This window comes from Mirounga angustirostris, unplaced genomic scaffold (genome assembly GCF_029215605.1).
Source record: "Mirounga angustirostris isolate CCGP_5_RB_7025 unplaced genomic scaffold, mMirAng1.0.hap1 SCAF_14, whole genome shotgun sequence".
In the NCBI taxonomy this organism is placed as follows: Eukaryota; Metazoa; Chordata; class Mammalia; order Carnivora; family Phocidae; genus Mirounga; species Mirounga angustirostris.
In genome coordinates this window covers 57,904,764-57,926,042 of record NW_026991722.1, presented here as the reverse complement: position 1 = coordinate 57,926,042, position 21,279 = coordinate 57,904,764, and the positions used below count along the sequence as shown (strand labels likewise).

At 46.1% G+C, this 21,279-nt stretch overlaps 1 protein-coding gene across 8 annotated transcripts in view; it reads right to left on the bottom strand.

The window, feature by feature from the left end:
* Positions 1-16,234: 16,234 nt before the first annotated feature.
* The window catches only part of MTCL1 (microtubule crosslinking factor 1), a 121,316-nt gene continuing 116,271 nt past the window's right edge, over positions 16,235-21,279 (bottom strand). For 6 of the 8 annotated variants that reach the window (XM_064577906.1, XM_064577909.1, XM_064577910.1 and 3 more), the window contains one exon: positions 16,235-17,418. In XM_064577906.1, the coding sequence (XP_064433976.1) occupies positions 17,224-17,418 (195 nt within the window). In that variant the 3' untranslated portion in view covers positions 16,235-17,223. The remainder of the gene's footprint in view (positions 17,419-21,279) is intronic. The other 2 variants (XM_064577911.1, XM_064577912.1) reach the window with 2 other exon arrangements.

The following is a 21,279-nucleotide window of genomic DNA, read 5'->3' as shown; positions in this document are numbered from 1 at the left end:
AATAACCCACCTGGTAAAGATATTAGTATTTGCAAGGGCCAAAGACATGAAAATGATGCATATGATGGCATTGATTGTATGGGGTGAGTGATGGGGGATGACACTGGAGAAACCATCCTGGGGTCAGATTGAAGATGACCTTGATGTCTCAGGACTTTTGATTATACCCTTTATCATATGCTAAAGAGAGTTTTACACAAAAAACAGTATGACCAGATTTGTTTTTTCAGACAACTCTTCTGGAGCAAGATGAATAATAGCTTGTTATTGGAAGTACCTAAAACCCTTGATGACTGATATCATCTACTTACTGAGTTCAGAATTACTATACTGAGGTTTCAAAGAATGAATTCAAGCTATATATTTCCATATAAATAGATCCTGGAAACATACAATGAAATGGATAAAGTAAGTTGCAGAATATTGGAACAGTATGGTATCATTTACGTAAAAAAATGTATAAATCCTACAGAACCACATCATGTTCTGTTTATGGATGCACACACCAGAGGCTCTCAGGAACCTCACCACACTTGCTCTAGGAGCAATGATTCCGTATTGGCTAATTAAGGGTTCATGGCTACTTTGTAGAACGTAACTATCATCAGTAATGAGAATCAATGTAATTTATGAAATATATACATGTTAGCAAATGTTAACTATTCATTTTGAAGAGTGGATACACGAGTATCATTCTATTACTCTTTGTTATTATTTGTGTTTTGTTCAAAAAGAAAAGAAACAATTTGGAGTGTAAACACGGGGTAATTAAAAATTTTTTCTTTCCTATTAACTGATATTAGCTTGATATGTACGTACAATTCTTACATTAAAAAAATAAATCAGGGCGCCTGGGTGGCTCAGTTGGTTAAGCGACTGCCTTCGGCTCAGGTCATGATCCTGGAGTCCCGGGATCGAGTCCCGCATCGGGCTCCCTGCTCGGCAGGGAGTCTGCTTCTCCCTCTGACCCTCCCCCCTCTCATGTGCTCTCTCATTCTCTCTCTCTCAAATAAATAAATAAAATCTTTAAAAAAAAAAATAAATAAATAAATAAATAAATAAATCAGAGGGGTCAGGGGTTTCTTTTTTTTTTTCTTTTAAGATTTTATTTTATTTATTTGAGAGAGAGAGAATGAGAGACAGAGAGCATGAGAGGGAGGAGGGTCAGAGGGAGAAGCAGACTCCCTGCCGAGCAGGGAGCCTGATGCGGGACTCGATCCAGGGACTCCAGGATCATGACCTGAGCCGAAGGCAGTCGCTTAACCAACTGAGCCACCCAGGCGCCCAGGGGTCAGGGGTTTCTTAATCAAGGATTTCAAGGGAGAAACCCACTAAGGTAATCTTTAGTACCACATAAACATCGAAAAACTTGTTCTCAACCTGTGCATTAGTCTCAAATTGGACCCACACTTCACTTGCTTTAGATTCTCTCTGTTCAGATTTGCATGAGGCCTCCAATGCATTCTGATCCACCTCAGTTGGCCACACCTCACCTGTTGGTGTTTCAAACCCAACACTGAGCTGACAAAAATTGCATGGTGAGAGGGGGCAAAGGTGCCCAGCTGGAAGAAGACAGAAGCCAGCCAGAATGAGGCCCCTGCCTGGAGTGCCAGCCAAGGTGTGGCCTTTGGAGTCAGCGGGGCAACCAGGCACAGAGCCTGGTCCCTGCGTACCTCCGAGCTGCTCAGATGGTTGCCTTTTAAGTACCTGGCTCCTCTTGATGTCTCAGGTGTGGATGGCCCTTTAACCAAAAATATCTTACTTCTATCTTTTTACAAAAACAAAAGTGTCCACGTGAACACATTGCTGGAAACCCTCCCATGGTCTTAGAGGGTTATTTCTCTTTCCAAATCAGCAACTCTTGCTATCATTTAGTAAAGAACAGAGGAAGCGAGGCTATATGGGCAACAGATGCGGCACTGTAACTCTTGGTCCTATTCTCTGTCGTAGCAACACAACAGACGTAAAACTTCCTTATTCTTTTCTTTTTTTTTTTTTTTCATTCTTTTCTTATTTCATATATTTTTCCTTGGACTATTTTCAATCTTCAAAGAATAATGAGTTGCCCGTTAAGCTGGGCAGTTTACCAACATGCTGCTCCAAAGCAGAAAGAGTGTTTGTCTTTTTCCTACTGCTGAGTCAGGGAGGCCTTTGTGGGGAAGAGGACGTATTTGGGTATCTGCTGGGACCCAGGGAGTGTTCGGGTTTTTTCACTCAACTTCTGTTATCGCCTGAAAGGGTTCCTTATGAGACCTGAGGCTTGAGGCCTGAGACCGTTATGCTTCAATATTTTGCTCAGGCCATTTGCAGAGACTTGCAACAAAGCCTTCAATTGTCACTGTTCAGAATGAGGCCTGCATTTTCTAGTCCCCCTTCCAACTAGGTGTGGTGATGTGACTCAGTAGCACTAGTTTGATGGGATGTAAGCAGAAGCTATATATGCAGTTCTTGAAAAGTGTCCTCATAGGAAGGGGGCAATTTGTTCTTTACTCCTTCTTCCTTCACTGATAACTGGGGCGTGAGCAGCCATTTTGGATCCTGAGTTAGAAGCTATCATTGAGGTTGAGGATGACAGAGCTACATTATAGAAGCAACTTGCCTCCGTATTATTGTGGACACCAGCCCTGCATTGCCTATGTTTCCGTGGGAGGGAAACAAGCCTGTCTTGTTTCTGGTACTATTCTTCTTGGTTTTCTGTCCCTCACAGCCAATCTCAATCCTCATATTTATAGCTCTCTTTTCGCCATTATGTTGGCATCTCAACCTCATCAAGACCTCAGTCCTCTTTATTCCAGGTTCTCTCTTGATATTATTTCCTTCACTATCCATATTTTCTTTCCAACCCATGCTAGATACTTCATGCTATGACTCAGAGTCCTATGGCGACCTATTAGTCTGCAGGGCATAAAGAAATTGATCTGCTGTCCTCGTGGCCATGCAATGAAGCATCTGTTTGTAGATCAGGTTCCGAAGGAAGCCTGCTTCTCTCACAGCTGCAGCTACAGCCCAGGGGATGACAATTTTACCAAGATCACTGATCCTGCAGAGGAAGCAATGGCACCGAGCACAGCCCCAGGCTGTGTCCTGCCTTGTAGATGGCACTGGGCAGAGCCTGCGGAAGGACGAATGCTCATTCAAGGAGATCAGTGGGTACAGATGGGTCTTTTAGCTGTTGCCTCAGCAGAAGACTCAGCAGTCTGAGAGCTGCATCCCAGACAGGGAAGCACTGCAAAGAATGAGGTGGGACTGGACCCCACCCCCATTACGCGGGTTAGGAGGCACCGCCACCTTCTTAATGAGAAGGAGGCTGTGATCCGCAGTCAGTGTTTATGGCTCTGATATGGATGCTATGTTGGAATACTTCCTAATGTACATGTGAGTTCAGTCAACCGCAATAAATCTTTTTGCTATCTTTGTGGAGCTCTGAATTCAAGAACCTAGCTAGATATATTTTATATGGAAAGCATGAATTAGAAGGGCTCCATCTGAGTCAAGCATCTCATTCCCAGATCGGATAAACTGAGACCATGACGTCTTTGTGGGCTTCACCTTTGTTTGCATCTGCTACTCCCAGGGTAGAAAGAGGCCCAGCCTCCTGTGTGCTTAGTGCTATAGTACCCTACACGGCAGTGATGTGGAATTATGCCTTTCTCTTCCGCTGGACTCAGGGGTCCCTTGACACAGGTCTCTACTGACTCATCTCCATATCCCTGCAACCAAGACTGGAATGTAGGAGATTTAGTAATGACATGGGATCAAAAGTCGGAAGGAAAGTTGGATTATGGTTGGCCTTGTGGTCCATCTAGAATTGTGTTATGACTAATAGAATGGCACACTAGGCCCACATGATCTGTATTCACAGCTCTCTCTCTTGCACTTGATGTGTATGAGAAAGAACAAGTGGTACAAAATGCGTGGCTCCTTACCCCAGGGTAACCTGGCATACAGCCGATAACAGGAGATGCTCTGGAAGGAGGAGAAGGGTGTGCCCTAGCTGCTTAGTGTAGGGTAGCCAATTGGCCTGGAGCTATGGTTCCCTGAGAGACGGGATGACCCACTCAGGGGGGAATTGTGGCTTTGGGGTGACACAATCCTTAGGGGGCATCTTAGGTAGGGGATAGCTGTTAATGCCCAGGTGGAGGTTACCAAGTGGCTCTTCCTTATATAAGGGGAGCCATGGATCTCTTATCAGACAGGGCTGTCCAGAAAACATCTTCTCATGAATTCCACCAATGGTCTCTTATTACTCACACAGCTTCCCCATTACCTTTTTCCCCTTTCTTTTCCTACAAAACCATCCCTTCTTCTGACCTGGGAGGATGTCCTGGGGATCTCTGAATAACCAGTGTCTCAGCATGAACAAGAGCTTGACATGAATGGAGGATAGACAGATGGGTGGCTGGATGGGCAGGTGGACAGGGAGATGACTGAACAGACAGGAAGAAATTGATGATAATAATAAAGGAGTTAAACCAGGAATTAATGCAGAGGCATAGGACATCTCTCTGTGTCATCTGGTTTGGCTGGTGGATAGGGACCTAGTTACTGAAATCCAACAGTAGCCTAAAACAGAACTGGGATTTGAAGCACACCCTAGTCTAAACCCTGCTCATTTGTTACCCGGTGCTTGTAAACGCTTCACGATGGCATAACCTGCACAATTAAGACAACAATGGACATTGGAGAGCAGTGATCAGGGGAGGAAGGAAATATGTACATATTTCCTGGAAGATTTTGAGAACTGGCTTATTCACGTGGGTCACCTATTTTTGACAAAATGTCATCTTACAGAAGCACACTACTTGACAAATGTCAGCACACGAACGCTCTTGGCCTCAGGCCACCCCAGACACCGGTGTGCTTCTGTCCTCAATCACCCTCCATGTCTGGTGCAATGGCTTGGGTGGAAACCAACTTTGTTTGCCACTGTGTGTTTGCCAACATTGTTCAATAGCACCTCAATAAATCTCAGTATGTGTTGATGCTGTAGCAAATGCTTGGCCAGGCACTTTTTCTCTGTGATAGGTCTGGTGGCAAAGCTGTCAGCAACTTGCAGGCAGGAGCCCAGTCTGGTCTGGCTCCCACCATGTGCCCAGCCCCAGCAGAGCACCAAGCACTCGGTAGAGGTCAGATGTTTGCCGAAGGACTAAACGAAAGATACCACTGTGAGAAGACTGGGGTGGGACCTGTCTTTTCAGGTCTAGGGAAGGGTCTGTTTACAAAGTCTCTGGGTCCTGACTCCTCATATACCAACTGTGGGGCATAATCAGTCTTATTTGAAGGTGACCATGGAGGGTTGAGCTTCTCATCACCCCAAATGGTGCATGGGGAGGAAACAGATTAGTAATGATGTGTTTCTGCAGATATTTAGAAATGCTACTGGAAGGTTTCTGCACTGAGCTGGGACAGGATGAATGGTGCAGAAGGAGTACCTGCTGGCTGCTGGCTGTGAGCACGGGCTTTGGGTCAGCTGATCCAGGATCGAAGTGGCTGCTTCCACATTTATTGCCTATAAATGACCTAACCCCTCTGAGACTTGGTTTCTTCATCTATAACATGCTTAGGATTGTTGGATTAAATGTGATAAAACCTAGTACCCAGTTAAGTGCTCAATAAATGATCATTACCATGTTAGTGATTAATTATAGTTCTTGGATGTATTAGGCCCCGCCAATAATTGTGGGGCTTAGGCAGAGGAGGAACACAAACTGGCCAGTTTACTGGAGGCAAAGGGTGATGTGAGGTTTCTGATACCTCCATGTTCCAGCCACCCCTTGTTTTCTTCCCCTGAAATAGCTCAGGATCTGCTTGGCCCATGACAGGCAGGGGCCTCTGAGAGGTGCCCCAGGAGCAGGTAACAGCCAATTGACCAGAAGATTTGCATGAGGGAAAGCTCTGGAAAGGACTGAGAAAGAATGACTAATGGGAAACAGGCACTATATTCAGGTCCCCAAATCATAAATGTATTAAAGGAATAATGTGTATCAAAGCACTTTGTGAAACCATGGATCAGTCCGCAAACTGTAGCTATTATCATTACAATGTGCTTATTATTGTGCCACGCGCACGCCTGTGTGTGTGTGTGTGTGTGTGTGTATGTCTTTCAGGTTATGTGGGTTAGGCTATATTCCTTAAATGTTAATGCTCCTATTTATATTTATTAAATATTTATTTATTATTCCTTAAATGTCCCCCCCCCAAAAAAAATTGGAAATGAGTGTTGGATCCAACAAGCAATTCTCTAGGGTCTGCAAATTTGTGCAGGGCACTGTGAAGTTACAAGGAAGAGAACCCCTGCCTTCATGGGACTCACAACCCAGTGCACCTGCGAAGCCACACTGCCTTCATTCAGGGTTCCAAGGAGGCCAAGAATAGGTCCCTTTGGCTTTCACGTCAATGCAAGTAGCAGAGCAAAATTAGGCTGCAGGAGGCTGGAAGTATAAACCAGCCTTCCTTGGTGAGTGCACAGCCACCTGCTGGGCCACGCCACCTGCCTGGGCACACATGGGGTGTGCTCCTGCCCAGGCGAAAGCAGATCAGGTCATTCTAAATGCAGAAGAGGAGGTAGGTTTCTGGCCTCCAAAGCACATGCCCCATCTGCTCTATCTCCTACCTGGAGCAGGGACTTAAAACCCATTTTATCATTTCAACCCATTTTGTCGAAATGCCAGAGCCCTGTGCTCACCAGATGCCGCTACTGATGCTCATGAATGACGTCTGCGAGGTGTCGCTAGGCAACCAGGCGGCGTCCGGCGCATCCCCCAGCCGCTGGCTCGCGCGTCACATCCTGCCTGCAGCTCCGGGCCGCCACGGCGCACCGGTGCGGACCCAGCCTCGTCCTGACCGCCGCGGAAGCAGTTTGCTGCCCATCTGGTCTCCCAGGTGGCCAGTTAATGTTGGAGCCAACCTCCGAAGGGGCCACTGGCTAATTTATGGGGCATCAGTGTCTTGAGTACAGTGTCCCAAATTTCATTGGAAAAAAAAAGTCTGCTTGGTTCTGGCTCCTCCCCTAAGTGGGTCAGAGTAAATTTAGACAAGATCTTTAGTGGCTCTGAGAATTCAATTCAATTTGAACTTGACCTTTGAAGACACCCTGTTCTCAGGGGGAAGATGTTCCTGTCTTTTTACTTTGGGGTTTTGCTTTAACTAAACACTAGGGCCTGGAAATGACCTTCAGGATCGAGTAGCCAACAAGTGACTGGAGAGATCCCCTTTTGTGGCCAAGAGAAGGGAGGCTTTTCATACCCAGAAATCCTTTCTGCTTTCCCCAGGCATCAAAATTGCCAGCACAAGTGACCCTACAACCCTGCAGCCCCAGAGCCCATAGGGGTAAATTCTGCCTTAGCAAAGCTGTGGCTGCTCCAGAATTCCGGAGAGGAGCAGCTTTGGGGCTTCATTCTAGTTGAATGGGGACTAGGAAAATTCTTGAAATTCTCTTCATGCCCCGCAGCAGTGAAAAGTCAATTGTTTCTATCTAAATAAAGAGGTGAGGGGATAATAGAGATGAGAGGAGATGGGCTAAACAGCCCTGTCTCCCCCTCCCATGCCTGCCCCAGCCAGCCCCAGTGCCGCCCCCACCAAAGTCACAGTTTTGCTCACACGGAAGGTGTGGGGTGGGAGGGCCCCTGGGGCAGGGCACTGGCCCCTCCCTAGTGAGGAACACATATTTTAAGTAAACAAAGTAAACCTGTGGTCATATCTGAGGGTGCTGGAAGCCCCATCTTGTTCTGCGGTTCTATACTTTCCCTTCAAAGGATTACATTCTGTGATGTAGAAATGCCTTGGGCAATTTCCCTGCCTTCTCCAGAATCCATGAAGCAAATATGAATAATGTGTCCCCAGTGCCCAAGTTCATCCTTCTGTGTAAGGAGTTCTATGAGGGTTTAACAGGCCATGATCCCTTTAGAAAAGGTACCATATTAATATAAGAAACAGTTGTGAGTAACCATTACTTTTCATGATCACACTGAGAAAAGGATTCTGGTCAAGTAGGTCAACTGAGGCTATGTTACAATCTTGAAAAGAGATGCAGTCAATGAAATTTAAGACACGACTTAGCCTCAAGCTCCAGGGCAGAAACAAGCGAGCTGAGTTGGGCCCAGGTCCACTGGACCACCTAAATGTGTTCCATAGCAGGGTCACTTCAACATGGCGGCCTGGCCCCACTGCTTAGCCCCAGGCAGGGTGGTGAATGGGGTGGGTCTGAGGCAGCTGCAAGCATCTGTACAGTAAAGCCTTGGGATGAGTCACGCTTTGTCAATTATTATCGTGGGACCTTGAGGCAACCAACGCTTTTCTAATCCTCAATTCCTTTAGCTATAAGGTTAGGACATGATTTATAGGATAATCGAGAGAATGAAATGAGATGATACTCACTTGTGTTTCTTGAGCAGTTCTTGCAGGACAGACACAGTGCTGACCCACTGTTTAAGTCCTCACAGCCATCTTATGAGGCAGCTGTGGTTAGCAAAAACCGAACTCCAGAGAGGGTAAGGACCATGGCCGTAGCCACACACTGTGGTAGAGTCAGGACTGGTGCTCATGTCTGGCTGACTAAACTTCAAGCTCTTAAATTTGGTTAAGACTATGGCTCCCCAACTGTGCTGTAAAACAGAATTAATTCTGATAGGGATTAATTCTTTAAAAATTCTGACACCCAGGTCTCATCCCAGAGCAAGTATATCAGTAAGTCTGGAGTAAGAGACAGGTTTTATTTTATTTTATATTTCATATTTTATTTTACATTTCATTTTATTTTTTAAGCCCCAGGTGATTCTAGTGTGCAATGGTATTTGGGAACCACTAGGTTAAGAAATTCTCTACTGGTGGTTCTCGATCCTGGCTGCACAGAACCACCAGGGAAACATCTAAAATATACCGATGGCCACACCCACAGGAGTCTGATTTATGTGGCTGAGGGAAAGGCCTTAAGTTACTCTGGGTGATTCTCGGAGCCCCTGGGTGGCTCAGTCGTTAAGCGGCTGCGTTCGGCTCAGGTCATGGGCCCAGGGTCCTGGGATCGAGCCCCGCATTGGGCTCCCCGCTCCACGGGGAGCCTGCATCTCCCTCTCCCACCCCCCACCCCCGCTTGTATTCCCTCTCTAGCTGTCTCTCTCTCTCTGTCAAATAAATAAATAAAATCTTAAAAAAAAAAATTACTCTGGGTGATTCTCAAATGCAACCTGGTAGAGACTGCTGTGCTAAGTTACAGGGAACCCCCCCAAAATGGTTGCATTCTTCAGTTACTTAACACACCAGGATGCTCTTAAGGTCTCTTCCAACCTGTACTTGTAATTCCCTGGGACAATCACTACTCATCTTTGTCTCAGCTGTCTGGCTCGAGGGAGGAGCTCAAACTCTACTTCTCCAAGAGCAAGTGAAGCTAGGAAGAAGCAAAGGAGCAGGAAGCAGCATGGCGGGAATATTTGGCCCATCTGGTTCTGCTTCATACATGTAGTCAATTAGTTTCGTAATAAGCACAGTTCTGCTCTCATCTACCCTCTTGGCTAAAGGAACTGGAAATTTCTTTTATTCTGAATTTGAAGAATTCAATACGAAAAATAATAACCGTTTGCTTAACTTTAAATTCTCTTACATCTTTGTTAGCATAAAGTAGCACTTCTCTATGCTGTGAAAATTTGATCTTCTGTTTGGATTTCTTCATATTCTTCATACACATATTTACAATTTTTTGGACAGTTATTTGAGTTGGGATGGGCTAAGGCATGCTGCATTAATGAACAATTCCCAAATCTCAGTGGCTTAACACATCAAGGACTTCTTTGTCCCTCATGCTACATATTTAAAGTGGGCCCGAGTATGACAGTCACTCGGGGGCCCAGCTGGATGGACACATGCTTCCACAATTGCCAAGGCACAAGGTAAGTGGTGTACTTACTGGCTCTTAAAACTTTCAGCAGGAAGTGACACCTATTGCTTTTTATCCACAATTCATTGGCAGAGAGCCACACCCAACTTCCAAGGGGGTGGGAGGAGTGATTTTTATTACGTGCTCAGGAGTACACGAATATTCATGAAGAACTCTCATGACTAACACAACCATATTCACACCTAGCTCCTTTTTTATTAGAACTACCTTGAGAACACTGGTACCGTCCAGAGTCTAACTCACAGGTCCACAGGCATGAACCCATGATAAACAGAGTAGATGAGGATGTTGGTATCACGAGGAATGCCATGACTGCAAGTCTTCTGGGAGGACTATATTGGGATGGATGGCAGCGTCCTGAGGGTCAGGATGGATGAACGACTATTCTCCCTTTGGTTTTCTTTCCAATAAGGTTTAGCATGGCGTCACATTAGATAAACATATCAGTTCAATATACAAAAGTCAATGAAAATAATTTTGAATCAATCTTGGAAAATCTGAAAGGAGTATTACATGCATAACTTTGACAGTACTTCTTAGAGTTCTTCTCACTCTCTCCCTTCCCTCACTATTTCCACCTGGAGAAACCTTATGCATCCTTAAAGACTTACCAAACAGATCAGCCTGTGGTCCTCCTAGACCATCACCCCAGGCAGAACTAATCCCTTTTATGTGCTCATTCTACACTTACATATACTATTATGACGCTTATTATATTGTATGATAATGTGACACTTATATAATCACTTTATTTAACAAAACCTAGTTCCAAGCACTATTCCAGGTGCTTAATAAGCATTATCCCCCTAACTTACCTATTAGGTGATTACTACTATTCTTTTTATTTTTCATGGAGGAAACAGGCTCAGAGGGCATAGGTAACTTTCCCAAGGGCATCTGGTGAGGAGGCAATGGAGCAGGATTTGAACCAAGGAAACTGGACACCCTTGACCTGGTCATGAGCCTGTTGGGAGCAGACAGGTCACATTTTTGTTTGTATTTCCACAGGCCTAGCCCAGTCCCTGGTCATTAAGATTGTTTTTTAAACAAATGAGCACAGTATTCAAACCTGTTGATGGACCATAACTTTATTAGCCTGTTCCCAAATTTCTCTGTATAATTTGTGCTGTCATGAAATCTGTTTTACAAATTACCTTGATCTCACTGGGGTTATTTGGGGGTAAATTCCCCTAGGTGAAATGATTCAAGAAGTATAAACAGTTTTATAGATGACTGCTTAATCACGCTCCAGAAATTTGGGATTTAGAATTTAGAATTCCACGAGCTATTCTTAGGTGTGCCTATTTCATCAGAATATCTTCAGGGTTTTGTTTTTATTTTAATCCGTTAAAAGTGAATTTAGAGGGTGCCAGTGCTGGCCGTGGGTTGATGAATGATGAATCGTTCCAGGATTACTGTGGGGATGATGAGGTTTGGAGTCCTGGAACCCTGCTGAAGTTTATTAGCTCACTGGGAAGTTACAGAAGCTTCTGTCATTGGAATGGAGTGGGTTCGTTCAATCTAATGGATGGAATCTGGCCTAGGAAAAACAACGTTGGCTCACTTTGTGTTCCTATCCTGTTCTTTTAGATAAGGTTGTTCAGCCCCTATCACTGCCTCCCCAGCCCTCCTCAACCACCCCGGGGCCTGGAGTCCTCAGTCCTCCCCCTACAGAGACAAGCCGCTTCTATTAAATTACAAATGATGGATGATAGCTCAGAAGTGCCAACTTCCTTGTGAAAGATCAGAGCTTAAAAACAAAACAAAATGCAACAACATGGGAATACGAACCTTGCTGTGCGATTTTTCTGCCCCTGAAGGGATGGGAGCTAAGAGGGAAGACCGGTTCTTCAGGGCCGGAGGCTATGGGCAGGACTGCTGGCCCAGCCTGAGAGGCCACAGAATAAATAAGGGCTTCCTTCAGTTTTTATCAGAACCACGGGGGTAGATCCTGGAGCTTGGCGGTGGGGCCTGCAGAATCCTCAGCAGCAGATTCTAAAGCCCGGTTCTTGACGAGCAGCAGGTGGCGATCCTGGTGGTGACGTGGCTAATAAGAACAGGAGCTAAAAACCATCATGGCTTCTCTGGGTCAACACAACTGTCTGACCAGGATGCCTTCCAACCTTGCCCTGTTCTTATTCTTATATCACAGTAATCTTCTAAAAAAGTAACTCCCCTGATTTAATTATCTTCCAGTGGATTTTTTTCCCCCACCTAGCTGAAAATCCGAACACTCTCCTGTGGGCCACGGGGCCTCTCCCAAGCTCCCTGGTCTCTCTCCCTCTTGCACAGGCTACGATGGCCTTCCACTTCTCGAAACAGGCTGGGCGCATGCACACTCCTCATCCCAGCTTTGCACCGGTTAGTCCCTCTGCCCACCTGCAGCCGACAGCTGCTCCTTCCTCTGCTCAAGCGGTATCTCCCTAGGGGAGCCTTTCAGTATGTCTACACCACACTCCCACCTCTGTTTTCCAGGTTCTCATCACTAAACAGAAGCTCGGCAAAAGCAGGAGCTTGTCTTTTCTGTTCATGTCTGGTGTTCGCAACCCCTAGCAGAGGATCTTGCACACAATAAACCTTGATCCTTATAAGCCTGGGAAGTAGGTATTATTGTTGCTGTTTTTCAAATGAGTCTTCAAGAGATGGCCCAAGGTTGTACTACTTTAAGTGTTCAAACCATAATTCAAATCCAGATTTTTCCACTCGCGGTGCCACACTGATTCTAGTGACTCAGGGTGTATTAAAGACCCAGTGTCATCAGATCCATTCAAACACCCAGCTCGCTTATGACTCAGCCTGATTTCTTGCTATACTGGTTTCCAGTGCACACTGCATTCAAAGAAAGATGTGGAAAGGACTAAATGCAAACCAAAGACAAGCAAGGTGAGCAGAAGACGTACTGGGGGCCTTGTGAAAACAACTATGCCTAAAAGTCAAAGACACCAAAGTGCCTCAGTGCTGTAAGTTGATTGATAAGTGTCTTAATTATTCATGAATTGCCTCCTTTTTGGCAACTGGGGAATGCTGAAGGTTGCTTAAAATAGCCAAAGCATGTCCTTTTGGTTTACAAATAGACACGTTACCATCAACTGATGAATGAGTAAACAACATGTAAGTGCATCCATACAATGTAATAGCGTCTAACTATAAAAGGAACGAAGCACTGACGCATGCGTGCTACAGTATGGCTGAGCCTCGGAAACACTACGCTAGGGGCGCCTGTGTGGCTCAGTTGGTTAAGCATCTGCCTTCGGCTCAGGGTCATGATCTCAGGGTCCTGGGATGGAGCCCTGCATCGGGCTCCCTGCTCGGTGGGGAGTCTGCGTCTCCCTCTCCCTCTGCCTGCCTGCTGCTCCCCCTGCTTAGGCTCTCTATCTCTGTCTCTGTGTCAAATAAAAGGAAATAAAATCCTCAAAAAAAAAAAAAAAAGAAAAAGAAAAAGAAAAACACTACACTAAGTGAAAGAAGCCTGACAAAAAGGGCCACATATTGTGTGATTCCATTTATATGAAATATCCTGAATAGGCAAATCCACAGAGACTGAAAACAGAGTCATGGGTGCCAAGGGCTGGGGGGATGACTGCCAAATGTTTATTTCCTTTCGGGGGGCTGAACAATGTTTTGGGTTTTGACAATGCTGATGGCTGCACAACATTGTGGATGCTCTAAAGGCCACTGAATTGTATACTTTAAAATGGTTAAAATGGTAAATTTTGTGTTATGTGTATTTTACAATTAAAAAAAAATCAGTGAGTTAGACAATAGAAAATAATAGCTGTCCTCAGCTACTTTTTGAACAAAATAAATATGCTCAATTCTGGCAAGTTTAATTTTAAAAGACGCTGAGGGGCACCTGGGTGGCTAATTGGTTAAGCATCTGCCTTCAGCTCAGATCATGATCCCAAGCGCCTGGGATGGAGCCCCGTGTCGAGCTCCCTGCTCAGTGGGCAGCCTGCTTCTCCCTCTCCCCCTACCCCCTCTTGTGCTCCCTCTCTGTCTCTCAAATAAATAAAATCTTTTAAAAAAAAAAAAAGACTGAAACACAAATGTACTAAATAAAAATTAATATTAGGGAATGCACAGATATTAAAAAAAAAAAAAAGCCCAGGTCGAGTACAGTTTGAGGAGATCTGTCTCTGGGCGGCTGGTGCTGGTCCCAGCCCAATGGGCAGGGCAGGCCCCGCGAGTGAGGGCTGCTAGCTGGGCTCCAGGAATCTGCCTCTGCCTCTTTCTTCAGGACATAAAAGCAAGTGGCATATTGAGGACAGCTCCTGAAGATATTAACAGACACTCCCTGCAGGCTGGCCCCTGATGCACCTGCTCCCCTTTCAGAGCCCAGCATTACCCACTTAGCTGCCCAAGGCATTCATCTGGACAGGAGTCTAGAACATGATTTCATCTGACTTACTGTCTTGCTTTTGCAGGAGTTGGAGTAGTTCCACAACAAATGGACTCAAGCATACATACCCCCAACTATTAGAAAATTGGACAGTCAGAGAAGTTCCAAACTGGCTTTCAAGGCACTGCATGGTGTGGCTTTGCTCACTCCAGGGTCTGCTTCCAGCCCCATGAGCCTGTCACTGCTCCCATCTGATGTACTTACTGCCACCACCTCTGCTCCTATTGGTCTCCCAACCCAACAACCTCTCCTGCCTTCTCACTGAAACCAGACAGCACGTTCCCTCTGGGGCACACCGCCCTCGCTCCTGCCAGGCACCTTCGCCTCTATTCTGCCAGCCCCCTGGTTCTTCTCTGCTGGGCAAATCTGTCAGCAGTTGGCTCAGGGAACGACATGTGAGTTACAGGAGACCCATGAGATTTAGGACTCCTGGGGTTTTTGCTGGAGCCACTGGTAAGAGATCTTCTTTCTCCAGGAGTTGGGCAACAAATAGGAGCTGCTGGGGGCCACTGTAGCTGACTGTTGGGAGCAGAATCCTGATGGCGCTGTTGGAGGCTCTGGATTGTGACTGCACTTCTAGCACTTTTCCAGTTATGAGTGCCAACGATTTCCCTTCTTTCTGCTGGCTGGTTGCTTCCAACTGGAGAAACACTAATGCACCTTCCAGCATTTACCGTGGGCACAGGATAGGCACAAAAGTAAGGTTTGTTGACTTGTTAGTTTGTTTGCACCTATGTCTAGAGTAGTTAGGTGGAGTATTTTTTGCATTAAAAATCGTTATTCTGGTAAAATATACCATTTTAATCATTTTAAGTGTAGAGTTCAGGGGTATTAAGTACAGTCATATTGTTGAGCCACCATCACCACCATCCGTTTCCAGAACTTCATCATCCCAAACAGAAACTGTACTCATTCAACACTAACTCCTTGTTCTTTCCTCTCCCCTTATAACCTGGTAACTATTATCTTACTTTTTGTATCTATGAATTTAATTACTCTAGGTACTTCTTAGAAGTGGAACCATACAGTATTTGTTATTTTGTGATTGAGCGGCTCCTTTCACTTAACATAGCATCCTCAAGACTGGTGCATGTGATAGGCAGCACGTATGTGCCAGAATCTCCTGGCTTTCTAAGGCTGCACAGTATTCCATTGTGTGGAGAGACCACATCTCGTTTATTCGCTCCCTGACAGGTTGTTTCTACTGGTTGGCTTTGTGGATCACGCTGCTGTGAACATCAGTGTGCAGATAGCTGTTCAAGTCCCAGCTTTCTATTTTTCTGGGCTATGACCACAGCTGCTGGAGCACAGATGATTTGGTTTCCCTTCAGGACCCATCATGCTGTTCTCCACAGTGGCTGCCCCAGGAGTGCCCCAGGGTTCCAGTGTCTCCACGTTCTCACCGATAGCTGGCATTTTCTATTTTGGGGGAAAATATTTAAAGGCGGAACTGTGGTAACACTGGGAACAGAGCTTATTCTGTCAGCAAGTCTAGAGAAGGACATTCGGCGTGAAGTAGTTCTTATGCTCTTTGGCAGCATCACCTCTTTAAAAACCCCTACTCCATCACCTACTGACAGGCCGGGTGACATCTCTCAGTCAGGGAGGGAAGCACCGGCCAGGTGATTGGCCACTCCCACTTTCCCAAGGAGGGGAGAGGGAGGGAGGTCGGGCAACATTTGGACTTGTGGGTAACAGTTCCCTCACACCTCCACGCCCGCCATGTTTTCAACCACAACGAAGTCACCTTTTCATCAACCCCAGGACGCTCTTACAGAGAACAGGGAAGCTGTGGCACACCACACACTCATGGTGTGTTAATTAGGTGAGGTGTGTTAGTAGCAGGACCTCCCCTTTCCCTCATTCCCCTGGCTAGGAAAACTGTCACTTGAGCCCTTAGGAGAGGATGCAGGGCACATGAAACATGAGGTCCCGGCACAGGCCGCCATCTTGTAAAGGCTTTATTTCTACTTCATCATGGTCTCATACAGACTCCGAGGCACCATCCTTTGATTCAGTGTGGTACCCTCCTGACTTTTTGTAGTGCTTTTCCTTAAACAAGAAAATTTTGAATAAACACTGTATATTGCCAGTTCATCATTAACAATAATTTAAAAATGCCATTGCTGTTGTATCTCGATGCAAGAGGGCAATGATAAAAGTACAGTATGAGGGATTCACAACGTATTACGGTGGGACAGATGACTCACACTTACGTGATGGTGAGACCACAGTAGCAATATGTACATGCACCCGAGCTCTTCGAACCCAAAGACGTGCAAGTCGAGTAGAGGATGTGGATTATACAGCGAATTTGGTAAGCCCAGCTGAGGACTCTGTACCTTTGCAAGAATGCAGATGTGTATCCCCTCCCGTAGAGAGGATTTCCGTCTTGTCGACTGGCTTCATGGCTCTTTCACTACAAAAAGTTCATTGAATCAGACAGTCTGAAGCATTTCAAAAAATTCTTAAAAAACAAAAACACTGACAAAATAAAATTAACTTAAAACAGTCTAATTCAACGTGGAAATAAACCAAACCAAAGTGTAACAGTGCAAATTTAACACAGAGGCAGTCAGTATTGAGAGCAAGGGCGTTCAGAATCTCTTAAAATGTACATCTTTAAAACTTTTATTTTTTAAATTTATATCTTATCTAGCTTTTTTTAATATACTGTGTAAAAAAGATGGAGACAAAAATAGTTTTCTGAGCTATGAAAAAAATTAAGTTATTACAGGCACGTTTACGGTTTCGTTCTAGAAACATCTCAGGTTCACAGGTTGGACATTCAGCAGCTGTGTGTTTTTTAAAAAACATTCTTTGACCTTGGGAAAGCTAGATCTCCTCTTGTGGGCGGAGCTTGGTTGATGAGTACGGTGTGGTTATGCAAATTACAGGGAATTATTCCCCAATAATCCATGCAAACTTGCACTCGTCACACGTGTGTATTCTCCCCGGGTGGCTCCTCGTCGCCGAGCTCCTCCAACAAGGCTGGGTCTCCGGGTGACTGAGCCGGTGAGGCAGTAGGGGAATGGGAGGCCCAACGGGACGGAGGGCGACGGTTTGCTGGTCTCTCGGGCCTGGAGAAGCAGGGTTCTAGGGATGGAGCTAGTGCAGAACAAGGTAGTTCCTTCAAAGCCGAGAAAGAGAAAGACAGGGTTACTCAGACTGACAGTTCCTCCGGGAGGGGGGGGAGTGACTCTCCCCAAACACACTTCTCAAAAGACTCGAGGTCAATGCAATGGATCGATCAGGGGCAACTTCAGAATGTTAATTTATATTTGCTTGGGGAGGATAATTTAAAATGTTAAGTGAAAAATTCAACTCGGATGATCAGTGGCACAGTAATGAGAAGATAGCAAATTATGATCAAAATATGGCAATGCTGTGAGATGGATATGTTTATGCATCATCTTCAGAACTGGGCTGGAGCCGATGGAAGGTGGGGAAAGCCACAGGCCACCTGGTCACATCCTGACCCAGCTGACCCCAACCTTTTGGCCCTCCTGAATGATCTACTAGCCACAGTGACCCAGCCCTGAGAGGCCAGCCTCCCTATGCTTTGGTCTTGTTGGAGGCCCATGAAGAGACCCAGGATTTATCCAGCTGCATTAGCAACAAGACACCTTAAAACAAACTCTGCTACTACTTATTCCAAGTTGACTGGCAGTGGGTTAAACAAACTCCCACGACATGGAAAAAATGCTGCAGGCAGAAATTTTAACTTCGGCCTAGTTTTCTTTAACGACTCTTCCTTGCTGCAGCATTTTAAAAAGTGGAATCAGAGTGCTTGTGCTTCTGTCACGGGCATCCTACGCCTTCTGAGAACAGATCATGCACGACACACTCAACCGGGGGCCCAAACACCTATCATACTTCTTCTCAAGGGCCTGTGCTCCTTTTCTAGTGTTAATGAGTGTCGAGCTACTTAGTCTGCAAGATAGGAACCAAGGATGCCCACACCTGGAGCATGCTGGTGACCGGGAGGTTGGTGGGGGGGGCGTGAGGAAACGGTGAGTTCCATGGGGTGGAACCCGGCCGCCCAAGGGACACTCAGATGAGAAAAAGCCGAGATGGTAAGCCACTGCAATGAAGAATGACAGAGAACACAGGTGCTCAGAGCCTGTCAGGAAGGGTGGCAGCGGAATGACAGAGATGTGACGAGCAAGCGCACAGAGGCCAGGATGAGGACGGTCTGCGGAGCACGGAGTGATAGCAGAGACCAGACGGTGGGCTGTGTCGATGAGCAGTGGGAGAAAGAGGGGGAAGAGGAAAGGCGAAAGGTGGAGCACCGGCATGGTGCTTCTGGAAGAGTGATGGAGTGAGGTGGTCCCTGCCTCCCCCTGGGCCCAGCGGAAAATGGCATGAACACTGGAGACTACTCCTAACCGTCCGGGCCTCTTTGTGACTACACGTCGTAGCAGAGGATGGGGAAGCCTTGATTAGCAAAGCACTCTGCTGATGGGAACCATGGCAACCAGGAAGACCTCGCCCACGAAGCCCGGCCTGAAATAGCTGAAATGCAAACTAGGCGGGGCAAGCTGTCCTGCCCTCACCTCAGCCCTTCCGTGAGCATGCACCACTGATGCGGGGCTTGGGAAATCTGCCACCGCTTTACTTTTTCTGTCTCTGCTCCCGGTATTAAGATTTGTGTGTTGTATTGTGTGTGTGTTGTGTAGTGTATAAGTATGTTGTGTATGTGTAGCATCATGTTGTGTAGGAGTGTTGTGTTGTATGTGCCATGTATGAGGATACGCTGTGTGTGCGTTGTGGGTCATCTTGTGCATGAGTGTTGTGTGCTGCATGTGCTGTCTATGAGTATGTGGTGTGTGTTACACGTGTGGCAGGGTGTTGAACGTTGGGATGGCTGCTACCGTAGGTTTTTTTCCTACACCACTGCAGCCCTTTTCCACCTGGTGGATGCTGAACCAGAACGGGCTTTTGATTGGACAGTGTGGTGCCACCTCTTCCCCGTGTGAACCCCTATAGGAAGAACTGTGTGACCACAGGTTCAAGAATGAGCTTTTTCTTTAGTAACACATGAGCACAGACAAGCAAACGATCTTGTCCTTCACTGAGAGGCTACTGCAATGGGCTATGTGGCCATTTTATCTTGGGAGCATCTTTTCCGTCTTTGAGAGCCAATCGCATTTTTGCATTTAGCACTCCAAGTTAAGACCAGTGGGTGAGGTGGGTGGGCGACTAATTCTTGATCAAATGATAAGTTGGTATTTTTTCAGCCTCGATTCAGGCTCAGACGGCAATTCTGAGGCTATTTTTTGGGAACAAGTGATGGCTCTGTTGTTGATTTCATCCAACAAATATTTATTGAGTGCTTACTATGTCACCTATGGTGATCACTTGGAAGGACAAGATACATTTGGATTTATTCCTTCTGGTGCAGTTGTTGAAAAAGAGAGAAAAGCTTCATTGTGTTAAGGTCACACTTCATTACAGCATCTGGTGGTGTGCATGTGCCTCCAGAATACCAGTGAGCAGGTGCAGGCTGACCGGGAAAACACTGGGCTCACAGACTAGGCCTCTGTGCCTGAGAAAGTCCCCTCTCTGGCCAATATCCCTTTACCCCTCTGAAAGGAGAGAGCAGAAATCTCTGGAATGTCTAGGCCTACCAATCAGTCCCTGAATTTTATGGACCCCAGGCCAGTGCAAGCAGTTGGCGGGCTCTATGGACAGAGCAGATATACCCGGTATGATTCAGCCTCATTTCTGAATGTCAGATACCAACCCCAAATTACACAGAGGACCTTTCCAGACGGTGTGCAAAGAAGGAAGAAAGCACTTACGGCGTGAGGCAGGCAGGGCTAGAGTCCCCATGGGGCAGTTAGTAAGACAGTTTGGTTCTGGACAGAACAGACAGAGAAAGAAAAGAAAAGCAAGTAGGTTGGAAAGTATTTTTTTAAAAAGAACAGTAAAGGTTTAAAGTCAACAAGCCTGGTGGCAGGTCCAGGGACAGCTATCAGGAGAAACGTGAGGCCCGCAGAAGCCGGCAGGTGCCCTCGCACATACACAGGCCTCTCTCTGCCTGGGTCCAGGTAGTCTGGAGCACAGAAGGACTCTCAGGACAGAATAGCAACAGACCTCTCCCTTCTGCTTTCTGTTCTTCCCTGATTTGCCCTTTAGCATTTCACATTTCAGAAACCCTTTGGCGTGCATGGAGATGGAAGTCACATGACTGTTGTATTTGAAACAGAGGATTAAATGGTCTGTTTTAGTCACAGTGATCCCGTGGCCATTGCTCACGCTGAAAATTTCCCCTTGTATTGTCCACTAGACCTGGGAGGGAAGAATAGCACTGCATTTCCAGATTATTCTTTTCTTTCACCCCATAACTCCCCTCTTAGCTTCTCTGCAGGGTAGAGCTGGTGCTACAGCTTCAAGAGAAAAAGAAATATAGCCATGGGGTGGGAGCGAGAAAAGACGAAGGAGATTTACTGTTGTGCCCCCCCGCCAGGCGGAGTGTTCAGGGAAGGGCCCACAGCCAGGCGCTCTGGGCAGGTTGGATAATCTGCATTAGTTCTGGTGATTTTGGAATGAAAACCCAGAACTACTTACTACATAATTTATAGAGTGATGGGAAGGGATTTCCAATGGGCCTAATATAGGAAGTCAGTTTAGACAAGGAAGAACTTCACTGGAATCTAGAGGAAGCAAAATTCCAACAGAAAAGGAAAAAAGAGACTACAACATTTACTCTCTGCCAGTGAGGGCTCCACACAGGTTCTGAATCCCCCCCAACTTGGCCAATCATCTCTTTGGTAGCAAACACACCCAGTGAGAAGAAAATCTAAACAGACACTTTACAGAGGACCTAAGTGGCAGGGGGACAGGCACAGTTCTGTCCTTATAAAACTGTTTTCATGCCTTGGAGCTGTGATTTAGCCATTAAGCGGTTGTCTTTCTACTATCATAGATTGCCTGGAGCAGTGTAACTCAAAGCCCTTTTTGGTTCCTAAACATTAATTTCTCTTCA